This window comes from Tachyglossus aculeatus, chromosome 16 (assembly GCF_015852505.1).
Source record: "Tachyglossus aculeatus isolate mTacAcu1 chromosome 16, mTacAcu1.pri, whole genome shotgun sequence".
Classification (NCBI taxonomy): Eukaryota; Metazoa; Chordata; class Mammalia; order Monotremata; family Tachyglossidae; genus Tachyglossus; species Tachyglossus aculeatus.
Genome location: NC_052081.1, coordinates 10,136,021 through 10,151,450, shown reverse-complemented (window position 1 = coordinate 10,151,450; position 15,430 = coordinate 10,136,021). Strand labels below are relative to the sequence as shown.

At 44.1% G+C, this 15,430-nt stretch overlaps 1 protein-coding gene across 3 annotated transcripts in view; it reads right to left on the bottom strand.

Annotated features, from left to right (window-relative positions):
• Nucleotides 1-15,430, bottom strand: part of RASAL2 (RAS protein activator like 2) — a 260,025-nt gene that overhangs the window by 17,962 nt on the left and 226,633 nt on the right. For all 3 annotated transcript variants that reach the window (XM_038758689.1, XM_038758690.1, XM_038758688.1), the window contains exons 6-12: nt 10,556-10,700; nt 8,881-8,979; nt 7,162-7,716; nt 5,633-5,777; nt 2,793-2,937; nt 1,351-1,587; nt 593-794 (exon numbers count right to left, since the gene is read on the bottom strand). In XM_038758689.1, the coding sequence (XP_038614617.1) occupies nt 593-794; nt 1,351-1,587; nt 2,793-2,937; nt 5,633-5,777; nt 7,162-7,716; nt 8,881-8,979; nt 10,556-10,700 (1,528 nt within the window). The remainder of the gene's footprint in view (nt 1-592; nt 795-1,350; nt 1,588-2,792; nt 2,938-5,632; nt 5,778-7,161; nt 7,717-8,880; nt 8,980-10,555; nt 10,701-15,430) is intronic.

The following is a 15,430-nucleotide window of genomic DNA, read 5'->3' as shown; positions in this document are numbered from 1 at the left end:
ATGAATTCCTTAATGTCTGCTTCAGCCTTCCTTCCCACCTTTCCCAGATGCAGGTGTCAGAATCCCAAATAAAGTAACCTCTGGTCCACTCCAGTGAGACTTGTATATCTCCTGGGCCCAGGAGAAAATACCCAATAAAGATCCAAGAAGCTCCTCACCCCTCCAATCTCAAGGAACAAGTACTCCTTCATGAATAAGAAGCCAACAAATTCCAAAGATCTATCGATCAATGGTACTTACTGAGTGCTTGCTGTGTGCAGGAAACTGTACGAAGCACTTGGGAGGGTACAACACAACATTGTAACAAACATATTCCTGGCCCACAACTTACTAGATCCTAACAAACAGAACTGTTGAAAGGCCCAAACTACAGCTGAGTCTTCTTTGGTAAGAGGAACCCCTTTAGATAGGGAGCAACTAAGAAAGGAATGTATGATTTTAGGCCTGGAAGTCCTTGGCCAGTGGAATCAAGGGCTCCTGTCCCCACCTCCCAATATTGTTAATGCAAGGGAATGACCCGCTCTAACTGTTTTCCAGTACTGAGACTGAATAGCGTGTCACATTTCCCATATATCCTTCCAGTCTACATTACCTTATCAAGCTGAGAAATAACGTCCCATAACAAAGAATGCAAGACAGAAAGCTCTCTGCCCAGATCAATGTGGCCATCAAATCCTGGTGTGATTGGGATGGTTTCTGGATTAGTGAGCTCCAGAAGAAAGGACTTCATTCCATCCCACTCTTGTTCTATGAAATCATTCATGAAAGTCATGTACTCTTCCTTGTTACCAAACCTGGGAAAGGAAGGAGAGGGAAAATAGAAGAGAGGGGATGGGAGAGAAAAAAAAAAAGAGGAGGAGGAGGGGAAAAAAGGAGAGAAGGGCAGTGGAAGAGGAGAGAGATAAAGTGAGGAAGAGTTAAGATCATACGATAACAGGTGAGAAACTTCACTGTTTTGGGGTGAATTATTACAGAGGAAGTTTTATGAGGGGTGAAGAATGAGGGCCAAATCCAACAGATCCTAAAATGTCATGTCCCAGTCCCCAGGCTCATTCATACGTGCGAGCAGTCTGGACATGACATTTGATTAAAAGCTGCTCTGGTGTTGTGCCTTAAAATAACGAGCTCAAGAATGAGTGAAGCTCACATATCATGTACATATATAAAAATCTTCAAGTAAGCCCTCTGGAAAGGCACTGGGTATCTGAAAAAGGGCACTTCATAGACAATCCCATGATCCCTCAAGAATTCCAGTTTTTGTCCACTCAGCTGCAAGGGGAGTTTGGCACTGATCCTACTTTTTAACTGGCCCTGGCCTTTGCCAGAGAGCACCAAGATATGGTTACCTACTTGGTGAAGTTGGCCAGGTTCTGGATAACCTTGGCAATTAGGGTCAAAGTCCGTGATGTGCGGTCATCGGGGTAGCCCTGCACGAGGTTGAAGAGGCTTGGGGACATTATGGCCGGGCACAGGAACCGCAGGAAGAGTGAGGCGCTGATGAGCCGTTCACTGATATCCTGCTTGTTCCGTATTAGGCACTGCTGCTTCCATGATGCAAATACTTCCTTCAGCTCACGGGGAAAGTAACTGGAAAAACACAAAGCCAAACCAAGTGTACAAATGCCCAAGCCAGGGTGGGAAGTAATAATGTGTTATGTAGGGTGCACTGTGAGCCTGGGTGAGGAGCCTGGGTGAGGGGCTGGGGAGTCTGAGTTGTTTGCATTTCCCCAGAAGGTAGCAAACTTCCTAGTGAGATACTTGACTAGCTGTCCTTCATGCTCCAAGATGATGCCACTGATGGTGAAATTCACCTCTGGGCGAGTGTAGGACTCACAATCCTGACCACGCTGTGCACCCTTAAAGACTGACTCTTGCTTTGCCGATATGTTTGCAGTTTGCAGCACCTTAGGGTGTTTTCACTTTAGCCTCCATGTCTCACGATCAACAGGCAAAATGGGGCCTGGAAATTCAAAGCCCTAAAGTTTGGTAATGAGTGTACATTTAGTTTTTCTGCATAAAGAAAATAATTTGAGGTACCTGGGCTACCAGAAATGATGCATTAACAATAATCCAGATTTTGTAAATGGGAACCCTTCTTAAATCTCCTGACTGAAGATACTGATCGGTTAGAGCAGTTCACGGCAATTTCGGCCCACGTGCTCTGTTCTAGTAATTTATTCCAAGGAGCCAGAGAAGACTTTACATTCACTCATGAAAGAGTTAATACTATCAGAAAACACTAAGCCCAATTCTCCTGGGTTTGACAGTGATTTCCTGGGAATAAGAAAGTTTCGGAGGGACATTAACTCTTCCCGACCACTGCAGCAGTGTGTGCACAATGTTTGCAGCAAAGTACTAAGTACTCTAAAGAAGTCTAATGGAGCTTGCCCTACTACCCACATCTCACATTGCTAGGAGGCAAATTTTGGTATTTGGGACAAATGGACTATGGGATTGACACAAGCTGGGATTTACTTAGGCAAATATGTTGCTATCTAAGACTTTGTTAAGAGGCAGCACTAGATAACTGCCTTCATTCTTGATTGTTTTTCCACATCTTTAGTTGGTGGGGGGAAGATGTGATGCTCGTAATGCAAACTATTAAGTCAGTCAGTCAATCGTATTTATTGAGCACTTACTGTGTGCAGAGCACTGTACTAAGCGCTTGGGAGCATTCAATATTACTGACATATTCCCTGCTGACAACGAGTTTACAAACTAGAGGGACGATGTTACAGTCTAGAGTGCTTTCCAGCTTTCATTTAAACCAAGAGTAAGAGCCGCATGCTCACCAATAGGAGTAGATAATCTTGCAGAAGGCCAGCTCACAGCACATTTTCAAGTTACTCTGGTGGTCGGTAAGTTCACTGGACAAACATTTGCTCGGATCCACTTCACAATTTTCATCCGACTCATACAGAGCCTTTATAAAATCCCCTATTAGAGGACAGAAAATGACAGATTGTGGTAGGTTTAAGACAGGTCGCTCTGAATAGCAGCAAAATCCTATTTTTTGGTGGCAAATTGTCATTTGCCCCAGAATTTACAGTGGGAAATTGTTTTTGTTGACATGAATGAGTCCCCACCCAGGCTAATTGCTTTGGAACCTAAGATTGTCCATGGCTGATACACCAAATTTAGCATCTTGCCTCTGGCAGTGTTCAGTATCTGATGCTTTGAAAGAATGAAAAGGGTCATGAACAACAGCAATGGTACTACACTCAAACAGCATCTTTCAGCTGAGGATTCCAAGTTCCCTTCATAAACATTAACTCACTGTCACGCTGTCCCTACAGAGTTAGTGGCATAACTCATGGTCTTATTTTTTTAAATGGTACTTGTTAAGTGCTTACAATGTTCCAGGCATTGTAGATACAAGATAATCAGGTTGGACAGAGTCCCTGTCCCACAAGGGGGTTCAAAGTCTAAGTTGGAGGGAGGAGGATTTAATACCTATTTTGCAGATGAGTTAACTGAGGAACAGAGAAGTTAAGTGACTTGCCCCAGGTCACAAGGCAGGCAAGAGGCAAGGTCAGGTCCTCTGACTCTCCATCTTGGAGGCTGCAAAGCTTGGGTGACTTACCCAAGGTCCTAAGAGGTAGCGCTGGTGCTAAAATAAAAATGAAAGGGTTCCTTTTTGCCAAAATACCCCTTATCTACATGGAGGCTACGTCTGAGGCAGGAAAATTGACTCTATAGCCTAAAGATTTAGCTTCACATTCACGGTTACAAGTATTATGCTCTCTCAAAATTTCCCGATGAGTCTCAAGGGACACGTCTAGTCCCAGCTTCCCCAAAGCAATCAATCAATGCTATCTGAGAGCTTACTGTTTGCCAAGCACCGAACTAAATGTTTAGGAGAGTACAATAGATCTCTTTAAGTTTACTTTGGCTGTTACTGAGGATGAGATCGACACCAAAAAGTCTACAGGAATTACGCATCAGCAGCATTAAGTAGCTGGTTTTCCACTAATGTACAAAGGAAGACAGTATAACGGGATAGTTTAGTGACATGATCATTGTGGGGCAAGCTGGTTGGCTTTTATTAACAGGAATGCTGGGAGATGAGGAAGATAGCTCAAGGGAAAATATGCTAAGAATGAAACAGGATTACCTTTTAAAACATTTAAATAAGTGACCAAGGTAAATTCTGAGCTTTCTTATTTTATTCATTTCCCCCCAAAACAGGAAGAACCTGCACATTAAAGTAGGGCCTCCAGGATAAGTTTCTTCACTTGAGATGGGATTATGCTCCTAACTTTAGTCATTAAGCTTGTCTTTTTGGCAAGGGAGCTGTTGAAGGCCATATCTGGACTAGGGAAACAACCCTGGTGTTAGACTTTTAAAATCGAACAAAGCACATTGGCCTCGTTAGGCTGAATGACCTCTGGAGCTGCTACTTGGGAAAATGCTAATAAATAGGTTAGAAAAGCTAATGCAAAGAAAACAACAGAGCCAACAAGGAACTTCGGAGAGATAGACGGGAATTATGAATCTGGGCCCATACTGAAACCAGGCAGATAAAATACCTACTCCATGTGAACCTGTACGTAATCATGTGGTATGCTGAGTGCATGGATTTTCACTAGCTTTCCTAAATCTCTCTCCTTGGCTGCTTTCTGGACTTCAGAAAAAAACAAAAAACCTAAGTCCAATGAGAAAACCCATTAGTATCTGGCTGCTCTGTGTCTGGAAATTCTGAAGCCAAATGTGCCACTCAGTATGTGCAATTGTTCGCCAATGCCCAGATGCCCTGGGAGCCATTTTCTAGCAGTGCTGGTATTCCTGGGAATAAGCCAAAACTTGTGGGCATATCAAGGCTTGGATTAGTGCTTTGCCACCAGCGATAGAAATTGGAACATTATAAAGAACCACTATCTCCTGCTGCTGGAAATCAAACCCTGGGCTGCACTGTAGGCAAGTCCTCTGCTGAAGAAGGTCTCTGTCTGGCAGTTAGTCCACAGTCTACTCAGTAACCACTGTGTGGAGAGTTGTGTACCAACTCTAGTAAAAGAAAGAGAAAACTAGGTCCCTGCTCTCTTGAAGCTTACTGTGGCCCACAGTTTGCTAGGTCTGGGATGGCTGTTTGTACCCCAGACTGAGACTATGGTTCATCTGGATCCTTGCCCATGCAACAACCCAGATTCTTGCAGATGCTTACCAGATTACTCTGGTTGGTCCCAATTCTAACTGCTTCTGTAATTGCTTAAAACCAGCCCACAAAACCCAACCAGCCCTTTCAGCTGATTTCAAGAAAACTGATGCAGCTTACCAAATGAGTGAAGGCAATACTAATTTTGGAAACTTTTTTCACATGGCATCATCACTTCCCTTGTGATTTTATAAGAGGCCCATCACTGTGAAAGCAAAGCTCACATCATGGGCTCTGAGCTGGAGCTGGCAATGTAAATGCAATGACCTATTTAAATAAACACAATGTGTCTATAAACGTTTTTTAAAATAAGAAAATATAAACATGTCTGCATCACTTTCTACATTTCCCACACTGTTCTGCCAAGTGACGAGGGATGGGCATGTGAAAGAAGAAAGCAGGGGATAGAAGAGAAGAAGACTGGAGACAAATGTCTGCAGATATAGAAAGGAGAGGAGGGGAAGAAATCTGCCTCTTTACCTAAAGCTTCGTAGAGATACTGCCATCCCACCAGCTTCAGGTATTCCTCAATGGACTTGGTGGCAATTGTGTTCTCTCTGAAGATCAAGACATCATGCTCTGCACAACGGTCCACCTCGGACATCACCACATCTGTCAGGAAATCCTGAGCAGGCAAAGTTCAAGCACAGGCAGAAAAGGTTTGAGTAAATAATGGGCATGCTAGGCTGCTGCTTGAGGAACCAAAAGGCAATGGACTGGAATGTTACAATTTACGGGGGCAGAAGAGCCAACGAGTCTTGGAATACCATCCAATTGAACAGCTGTTTCGTCTATCAACCTTCTTTTAATATTTAGTGCAAACCCCAAGTTCATCTTTGCCTGGCTTGAAAAGAAGCGACCACACTTGAGCCCCCTTAAAGAAGGCCACAGAAATTTCATTAGGCCTTTCCAGTGCTCCCTGCTTGGAAAGGGAGGAAAAAAAACCCGACCCTTTAATGTGGCTCAGAAACTTGACACATTAATGGGATTAGTAGGTTCCTGAACATAAAAGAGAACATTCTAATTTTCTGGACTATTAAGAGCTATATTTAGGGCTAAGGAAGGATTATGTACCCACACTTCAAAGTCCACATTGTGAGGCCTGGTCTCAAAACAATAAAATGAGCATCGGAACTGTTGCCTGTGAATGAAATCACAAATCAGAAGCATAAGATAGGAAAATAGAGCCTATAACATATTCTAGTTAGTACCCCCCAAATTTGTCACAATCCTTATGGCAGTTGTCTAGTGGGCTATGTAAGCTAGCCTAGTTGAGATCCACTCTAGGTCTGTCACCTAACTGTACAGCATAAATTCATAAGGCAATCCTGGTCCCAGTGCAGGCTCTGCTATGGGGATGAACACACCAAGCAGAGGATAGGAAGAATGGTGTCAAGGGATGGGGAAATGCTGGAAAGGCCCCTCTGGCACCTGGCTGTTGTTTTTCTCTTGTTGTTCAGGCCTGACATTTTATTTTTCAAGCCTCTGGAGCAACTGCTTCTAGCCCCAAGAGGGGCAAACAACTGCTCTGAAAGCCATCCAGGAAGCTTAAGTTCATAGTTGCATCCCAAATTTTTGTACAATGCTAATATCTTCTAAGGTCCCATGCCTGCAGCATTTACCCCATCTCAATCAATATAATTCACTGTGCACCTACTTTATGAAGAGCACTGTACTAAGCGCTTGAAAGAGCATAAAAGAGTTAGCAGACACGCTCCCTGCCTTCAAGGTGTTGACAGTCTCCTTGCCAACGGTAGTCTGTTTAGGTGATACAGTACCTGCCTTCCATGCATGGCTGACTTAAATGTTTTCCTCTACTCAACCTTTCCTTCCCTTTGCTCCCCTGTCTCCAGGGCTCTTGAGGATTAGAGACAAACATACTGCTGGATCCTCTTTTCTGGAAAATTTCAAACCTTATTTTCTAATGGCTCTTTGTAGCACTTTAACAAGAGACCTATTACCCAAAAGGGCGAGGAAGGGCAATGACCTAGTCTCCCTTTTCCGCTTACCTTGGCCCTGCCAGTGCTTTGAAGAATATGCACTAGGGCACACGCTATCTCTTCTTTGATCCTGATGCTGATTACAGGCTCTAGGACGGAGCAGAGCATGGTGTAGTTGCTGGTAATGAACTCCGCAAACTCTTTGTATTGCTCCATAGGCAGGATGGTTATGGTCTGGAAACGGGACTTGATCCGAATGGACGGTCCCCCTGCCTTTCCTTTGCTGGCTGTCGGCGTGCTGACAGGATACCACTTTTCTACGAACTGGCGGCCGGTCACGCTGGTTGTAGGGATATTGACCAGGCCAACGTAATTATTCTTGTCCTTTTTCTTCTTTTTTTCCATGTCCTTGTAAATGTGGATGGTGATGCTATGTAGTGCAGGAAGACTAAAAAATTCAAAATATTCCCCCCAAAAAATGTTATCAGCTCTGATTTTGCTAGTGGTTCTTGCAAAAAGGGTATCATCCAGGCAGAGCTCACAGAAATATTTCTTTTTGGGGGCCAAGTCCTTAGCTTCGATGATCCATAACCGGAGGGCATGCTCGGCCCGCCGACAATTGTCCTGGGAAGAAGAAAGAAGATTAAGTTCCAGGGTCACAAGCTTTGAATGAGAACATTTATTTTCAGAAAGGGAGACACTGATTGTGGTGCAGTGTTCTATTATTTATCTCAACCCTTACTGAAAGGGTTTGGTATTTGCCTATGGAGAAAAATAAATATTCTGGAATCGCCAGAAATTAGGAGATTCAGAGAAATGACTGGATAAATATCACTTCATACTTGGAAATTTTGAGAGGACATTTAATTCATTTATAGGACTAGTCATATGGCACGGATGACGCATTATTCTAACCCTTGAATACTCATCAGCTTCTGAGAGAGAATGGTAGCCTTTTTTCTTTTGCTACTTTCTTTTTTGGCCCACTTGCACAGACCATTCAGGATGGTTGTGGGGACACTCTTCTTTAGGGAGGCAGTGTGAAGATACGTGATTCCACAGTAAGTCTAGAGAAGGAGGTAATCCCCATTTCTTTTGATAGCCTCTTTAAAATGACCCAGAAGCAGGATAGCAAGGAAATAATTTGGGGGACATTTTGTAAATGAATTTTTTACAGTTGAGACAAAATAGTTTTTAGGGCAACGCTACAAACAAGTGAAGATGTTGAGTTTAATTATTTCTTTTGACGGCCCAAGTTTTAAACTCCGTGAATCATTTTAAGCTCCTCATGAACCTCTTTTAAAGGATTTATGGCCAAAATTAGGGAGGAGAGGAAAACAGGACAGCGAGAGACACAAATAAGAGGCAGAAGAGAGAGTCCCACATATATTCCCACCTCACCCTTCACACCCTCATTCAGAAGAGTTTCCCAACAAGCAACAGGCAGGAGGAGGACGAAGAGAGAGAAGCAACGGAATTCGCGCCGCACCGGTCTCTGCTGACCAGCCCGGCTCCTTGCAGAAGGAGCTGCAATGGCTGCTGCCTCTCATGTAGTGCAACCCTGGACCTCGAACCCTGAGGAGCAGTGGGCGCAGCAGACTGCAAACCTGGAGTGGCAACGGCAGTGGTAGGCGGAGCTCCAGCAGAGCTGAGTGCTTTGCTGCACCCTCCTGCTTTGCAGTTGCAGCCACTTGTCTCTCACATTGCTCCTAGCAACCTCACAGGGGGCTGCAACTAACCCATGGGCCTCAACCTTGGAAGTGTTTGCAGTACAGCCACCCAAGTTACCTTGTTGGGTTGAATGGCTATGTAGAGGTTTTGAATCCAGCCATCTCTTGAGGCAGCAGAATGACTCCTGAAGCACTTGGTGCCACTCAGATAGGTGACCTAGGATACCAACAACAGTGATTGGGTTAGGCCAATGAGCTTGCACTCCAAAATCCACATTACAACCCCAAATATCTGGAAGTGGTGCCCGGAACCAAAACAAATGTCACTTTCTCTGATTTTGGGGCTATACCAGGAGATCCACTTTTGCTACAACTTGAAACATGATCCCAGCAGCCTCTACTCCTCTAATGATGATAAAAATAATAACAACAACAATAATAATAATAATCGTGGTGTCTGTTAAGCACTCACTATGGCCCAAACACTGTACTAAGCACAGGAGCAGATCAACATAATCAGGAAGGACAGTCTGTCTCCCAAGGGGCTCATATTCTAAGTAGGAGGGAGAACAGGTGTCCCCATTTTTAGATGAGGAAACTGAGGCACAAGAGATAAGTGCTCAAGGTTATACAGGAGGCAAGGGGTCGATTGAGTAAAGGCATGCATCTAAAATGGAACACTGACCGCTTTAAAGAAGCTAGTCAGAAATTCAGGAAGATTATCATTTAGCTGGGAATACTTTCCTAGTCCACTTCAAGCAACTCACTCACTGTACTAAGTGCAGGGTGGATAAAAGCAAATCAGGTTGAACACAGTCCCTGTTCCCGGTGGGGCTCAGAGCCTGAATCCCCATTTCACAGAAGCACAGAGAAGTGAAGTGACTTGCCCAAGGTCACACAGCAGACAAGTGGTCTGACCCCCAGACCCGGGCTCTATCCACTATGTCATGCTGCTTTTCTAATCAGTCTGGGAATCGCTTTCCCTCATTCCATATTCTGTAGGGTGGCCCATGAGGGCTCCCCCAGACAGCCACCATACTGCATTCCCAAAGGACCTGGGGCAATCCCTGAAAGAGGGAACATTCGCGGTGGAACCTGCTGAACTGTAAGAAGCTCTGTGAGGACGGCAGCCATTTACATTTAACTCGGTCCCAAAGTGGACCAGAATTCATTCTCATCCTGCCTCAAGTATTCACGGTTTCCCAAGTTTGGGGAGTTATATCACATGATTTGGAAGTGGAGCCAGGGCCTCGGCCTAGCCAGAAACTTTTCTGAATAGTACTCTCTTGTGTGGGAGAATCGATGAGTCTTTCTGGTAGGTGTGCGGAACTCAGGTCTGTTAAACCTCTTCCAGGAAATGTGAAATCTGGGGCTTAGAGTTTTAGAAGCATGGTGTCAACATAATTTAAGGCAACTCTCAATACAGAAAAACAGCGTGAGCCAAATGACTCATCATTAAGCTTCTGGGCTTCAGGTGATAGCTGTCAGGAGGGAAGGGGCAAAAGCAATTTGATAGGCCATGAGGCACTTGGTAACCCTCTCCTAATAGCCTGCATTAATGGGTATTGAATTAACTTGATATACGTTTCCAGTTACCAATAACAACTTGAGCGATTTCTTCCTATTGAACTAATTTGAAAGCATCCAGTCTGAGGCCATTTAGAGCTGGAAAATAAAAATACTCCCCAACTCAACATCAGCCTCCAGAGGATCTGAGCAGGGAAGGTACAAAATTACCCAGGAGGGAGTTCATTTACCAACTAACCACTTTCCTTCTCCCAACTTTTCTTTACCTCGAAGCAGAAGTCTCGTCCAAGGATGCTCCTATGGAGCGGTCTCACGGAGATTGGTCGTCCCCTTTCCAGATCCAGGGTTTCCACTGGGCTCAGCAAGGACTCGTGGGAATGTGCTTCTTTCAGTTTGGGCAGCCCCCGAGACCTAAGGGTGTTAGGAGGGAATAGAAGGCATTTCTAACATGAGCTAAGAACAGTAACATATGCCAAAGTACAGGGAAGATTTTATTCGACAGTTTAAAGCTGTGAATCTTGAAAATGCTTAATATCAAATAATGAAAAAAGAAAGAGCTTAGTAGCTAGTTTAAAGACAACAGTAAAAACGTGTGTGTACCAAGCAGACTGTATCGTAGTCTGAGTTGACGGTCCATAAACATAGTTACGTAGCCTCTCACAGGAGTATAAGGCCTTCCTGTGGGCATTAATTTACTAATTTTCATCACCACTCGTTTACAGATGGAGAACTTAGGGAACACGGAGGACTCGGTATGCATTTGCAACACACACACATACACACACACACTGGGGGTTTTGTACTGGAAACATTTTTAGTGAAGTGCTGGTAGACCCTTTCTGTAGACTCTTTCCTCCGCACTCACTAAAAATCTTTACTGATTGCTACAGCTTCCTTCTAGTCCATCTTTTGTTGTTCCAAAACCTCTCCTTGGGTTCTTAACCATTTTTCCTTGAATTTGTAGACCACTTATTTTTTTCCAAAGCATTTTCATGTCAATGAAATCGTTTTATCCTCATAACATCCATGAGGCAATAGAGTGAGGCTGGCATTCTTATCTCCTCAGTACAGATGAGGAAACTGTGGTTAAGTGACTTGCTCAAATTTACACAAGGCAGTGGCAAAGCGCTGACCAGAACACAAGTCTCCTGAGTCCCAGACCTGTGTTTTTTCCAGTAGGTCATGCCTCACATTCTCACTTCAATCCTTACACTCTCCTCATCATGCAATCTTTTCTCCTACTCTCCATTACCTTATTTCCAAATGCACTCTCTCTAAATGATCTTTTCAGTTGGAAATTACTTTAGAAACAATACTATACTGATCTTAGCCTGGAGCAGGCCCTTCTCTCCACAGAGCAAAGCACCTAAGCCTTATCCAGAGGAACAGCTTTTAGTCAACACTGATAAGACATTCTGACTGATTTGATTTACTCAGTGGATAGTCAAAGAATGTAAAGAATCCTCTTCCTCTTTACATAATGGAAGTCACTCCTTAGCTCTAGAAAATTCCTTCAGTCAACACAAAATGCCAATATTCTTGAATGCAGTAGAGAAAGGGATACATGCTGAGAAGCAGCATGGCTCACTGGAAAGAGCCCAGGCTTGGTAGTCAGAGGTCATGGGTTCTAATCCCAGCTCTGTCATTGGTCAACTGTGTGACTTTGGGCAAGTCACAGTTTCTCTGTGTCTCAGTTACCTCATCTGTAAAATGGGGATTAAGATTGTGAGCCCGACGTGGGACAACCTGATAGCCTTGTATCTACCCCAGGGATTAGAACAGTGCTTGGTACGTAGTACGCACTTAAATACCATCATCATCATCATTATTATTATTGTTACACGAACACTAAAACAGCCTCCAATTGTAACCTCCAAATGCCTACACTCACTGTGGGCAGGGGATGTATCTACCAACTCTATTGTACTATACTCTCCCAAGCACTTAGTAAAGTGCTCCGAACACACTAAGCAGCTCAATAAATATGACTGATTGATAAGCCAACAAATGTCACAAAATCTCAAAAGCCAAAGGTCAAGTTTCAATCCTGATTTAGCAAGTACCACAGGGAACGTTAGTGATGCTCTTTTGGAGAACCTGCTAAAGAAAAATGGGAAACTCAAAATGCCTTTTTTCCCCCTTCCATCTCCAGCCATACACTGCTTATTTACACAATGTAATAAGGAACATCATACGGAGCACACTGAGTTCAGCTCCTTTCTGTTTTCTACAAAAAATCAACTACCATTAGAGCTCAGTCTAATTCAGAAGGGACCTTCTGACATTCTCCAAACATGTAATGGCCTTTTTAAGTTTAACAAAAGATGATTTTCCACTGACAATACAAAATGACACTTGGAACAGACAGCCACCGTCTAACGATCTGTGCCTCACCAAAATGCTCATTGCTAATTCAAAACATCAATAGTGGAAGATCAGCAAGAATCAGATTTTCGGGCTGTTATGTTAGAACAGATAGCCGTTTTTATCTATCAAGCCTACCACTTCAGCCCTAAATAACTGGATGGTAACTGCAGCCATTGAGGAGAAATATGAGAGAACAATGCAGACACAAAACGCCATTTTTAATGTTATTCACAAACAATAATCCAGCCCTCTCCGTGGGAGGCCTGGATGACGTCGGTGGGTCACCACCACTCTCCCGGACTGGCCAGCCTCATCTAACACAACAGGAGTCGCTGGAGCAAAGCGTCTGTCGGCGAATGCCCATGGCTAACAGTGTTCACCAATCACTTCTGGCAGCGGTAGGTAAGAGGGGAACTGGAAGGCATTGGAGAGAAGACTTCAAAAAAAAAAAAAAAGCCACCCCAAACATCTCTTAAAACCTCCACAGGAAAAAGAAAAATCACACTATGGCCATCCCAAATACACATTACATTGTCTTTCAAATAAATCAAGCATACATGAAGCAATTGTACAGCCACCTGCTGGTGCAACCCCAAATCATAGCGTCGCCATACGTCACGGTTCCCCAACTTCTCTCTGGCTACATCTCGGAAATCAAATTCCTCTGTTCAGAAGAAGATAGGCACCGAGTCGCTACGGCACTCCTGCTGCCCTTTTTGGACGCGTCACTGGGCAAAAATGTGCAGGTGTTATTTCAAGCCTTCAACGGAAACGGAACGGGAACACCGACTGGGAAAAGAAACCACCTCCATTCAAACGAGTTGAGTAATACAGCCCTCCTTCCTATCCTTCAGGCTGCATCCTGCCCCTCAGGTAACACAAACAAGGTTCCTGGTGTAACCAGCTTACTCAACACTGGGTCTGTTGCCATGGCACTGCACCTATAACGAGACTAGAGCTGGAAGGCGGTGAGTGGGGAGAGGCAGTAGCCAGCAGGGCTCAAAGAGCAGGTTCCCTAGGCATGGCAAAGGTGATCTTTTTCAGGAAGAGAAGGCCCATCTCCCGCCCACCTGGAGATTAACAGGTTGTCCAGTTTCTTGAGAGTTCAAGGTGGTAAAGTAGGCAGGGAAAGGGCTGGTGAATACTCCGAACAACCTATGTTTATTTGCACCTTGGATCTGAGATCTTTTGAGCTTGTAGTGGGCAGGGAATGTGTGTGTTTAGTGTCGTACTGTACTCTTCCGAGTGCTTAGTACAGTGCTCTGCACACAGTAAGTGCTCAATAAATGACTGACTGAATGAATTTGATATTTGCCCCACCCTAAGTCCCTTTGCGCTTGTGTACTTTCCTATAAATTATATAATATAAATTATTTATTTATATTCATGTCTGTCTCTCTCGCTAGACTGCAAGCTCCTTGTGGACAGGGAATGTGTTTACCAACTCTGTTTGACTGTACTCTCCTAAGCCCTTAGTACAGGGCTCAGCACATAGTAAGCACTCAATAAATGCCACTGATTGACTAATTTACCTTTCTTCAAGGATGATGTTCCTCAGTGGGGGAATATCATCCATGAAGAAAGGTAAATTAAAGCAAAATTATTCACTCACACCTGCTTATTTCTTCTTCATTCTTCTCTTTATAGCTTCTGTGCCAGGTTTCATCTTCACCTGAGAGTCTTATCCTATCTTCCATGAATGAGTTGATAATGTTTTCCTGCTCCTGTCATCCCATCCCCTTTTCCTTCCTTTTTTGCCTTTGTTTTGGTGCCCTCCATTGCTCCTGGGCAGCTGAAAAATGGATGGGAAGGGTAACAGGCTTTCTGGTTTTTGGGGGGGAAAGTTCAAATTCACTTATTTGTAGTCACCTTCCCACATTCCTGCTACTTACCAGTCATAACTTTGTTTTCATGCTCCCGTGCCCACTATCATACATAGTAAATTAGATTATAAGGTCCTTGAGGGCAGGGGCCATGTCTTTTGCTTTGATTCTGTACTTCCCAAGTGCCTAATACAGTGCAATACACCAAGTGGGCTCTCAATAAATGCTATTGCACTCTTGCAAAGGCTCACTTTGGTAAATACTACTAGTTGACTGATGGTCGAGTCTTCCCCTTGGATCCACTGCTCCCAAGAAAATCACCAAGAGTCAATCTGAACTGTCCCAAGAAACCTCAGAAAAGACCTTTTTCCCCAACCCACTTTTGCCATAAATGGCTCCTGGACACACACACACACACACAAACAAACACACACACAAAAAAAAAATTCTGTGTGTATTTCACAATGTGCTCCCACCTTGTCCCCTGACTACTAAGTTGTTAAATCCACCACACCAACGTGAACGAGGTTGGAATGGATGAGAGACTGTGAGAGGAGTCATGCAAACCACTCACAGTAAAATTGGGGAAGCAGCGTGGCTCAGTGGAAAAGAGCGTGGGCTTTGGAGTCAGAGGTCATGGGTTCAAATCCCGGCTCCACCAATTGTCAGCTGTGTGACTTTGGGCAAGTCACTTAACTTCTCTCTGCCTCAGTTACCTCATCTGTAAAATGGGGATGAAGACTGTGAGCCCCCTGTGGGACAACCTGATCACCCTGTAACCTCCCCAGCACTTAGAACAGTGCTTTGCACATAGTAGATGCTTAATAAACGCCATTAAAAAAATTCATTCCTTCACGCAGGTTCTTGGTCCCAAAGTCTTTTTGTCCTCGATGATGATGACTCCAAAATCACCACTATGAGATGAGGAGGGGCTGGTGGACACTGGCTGGG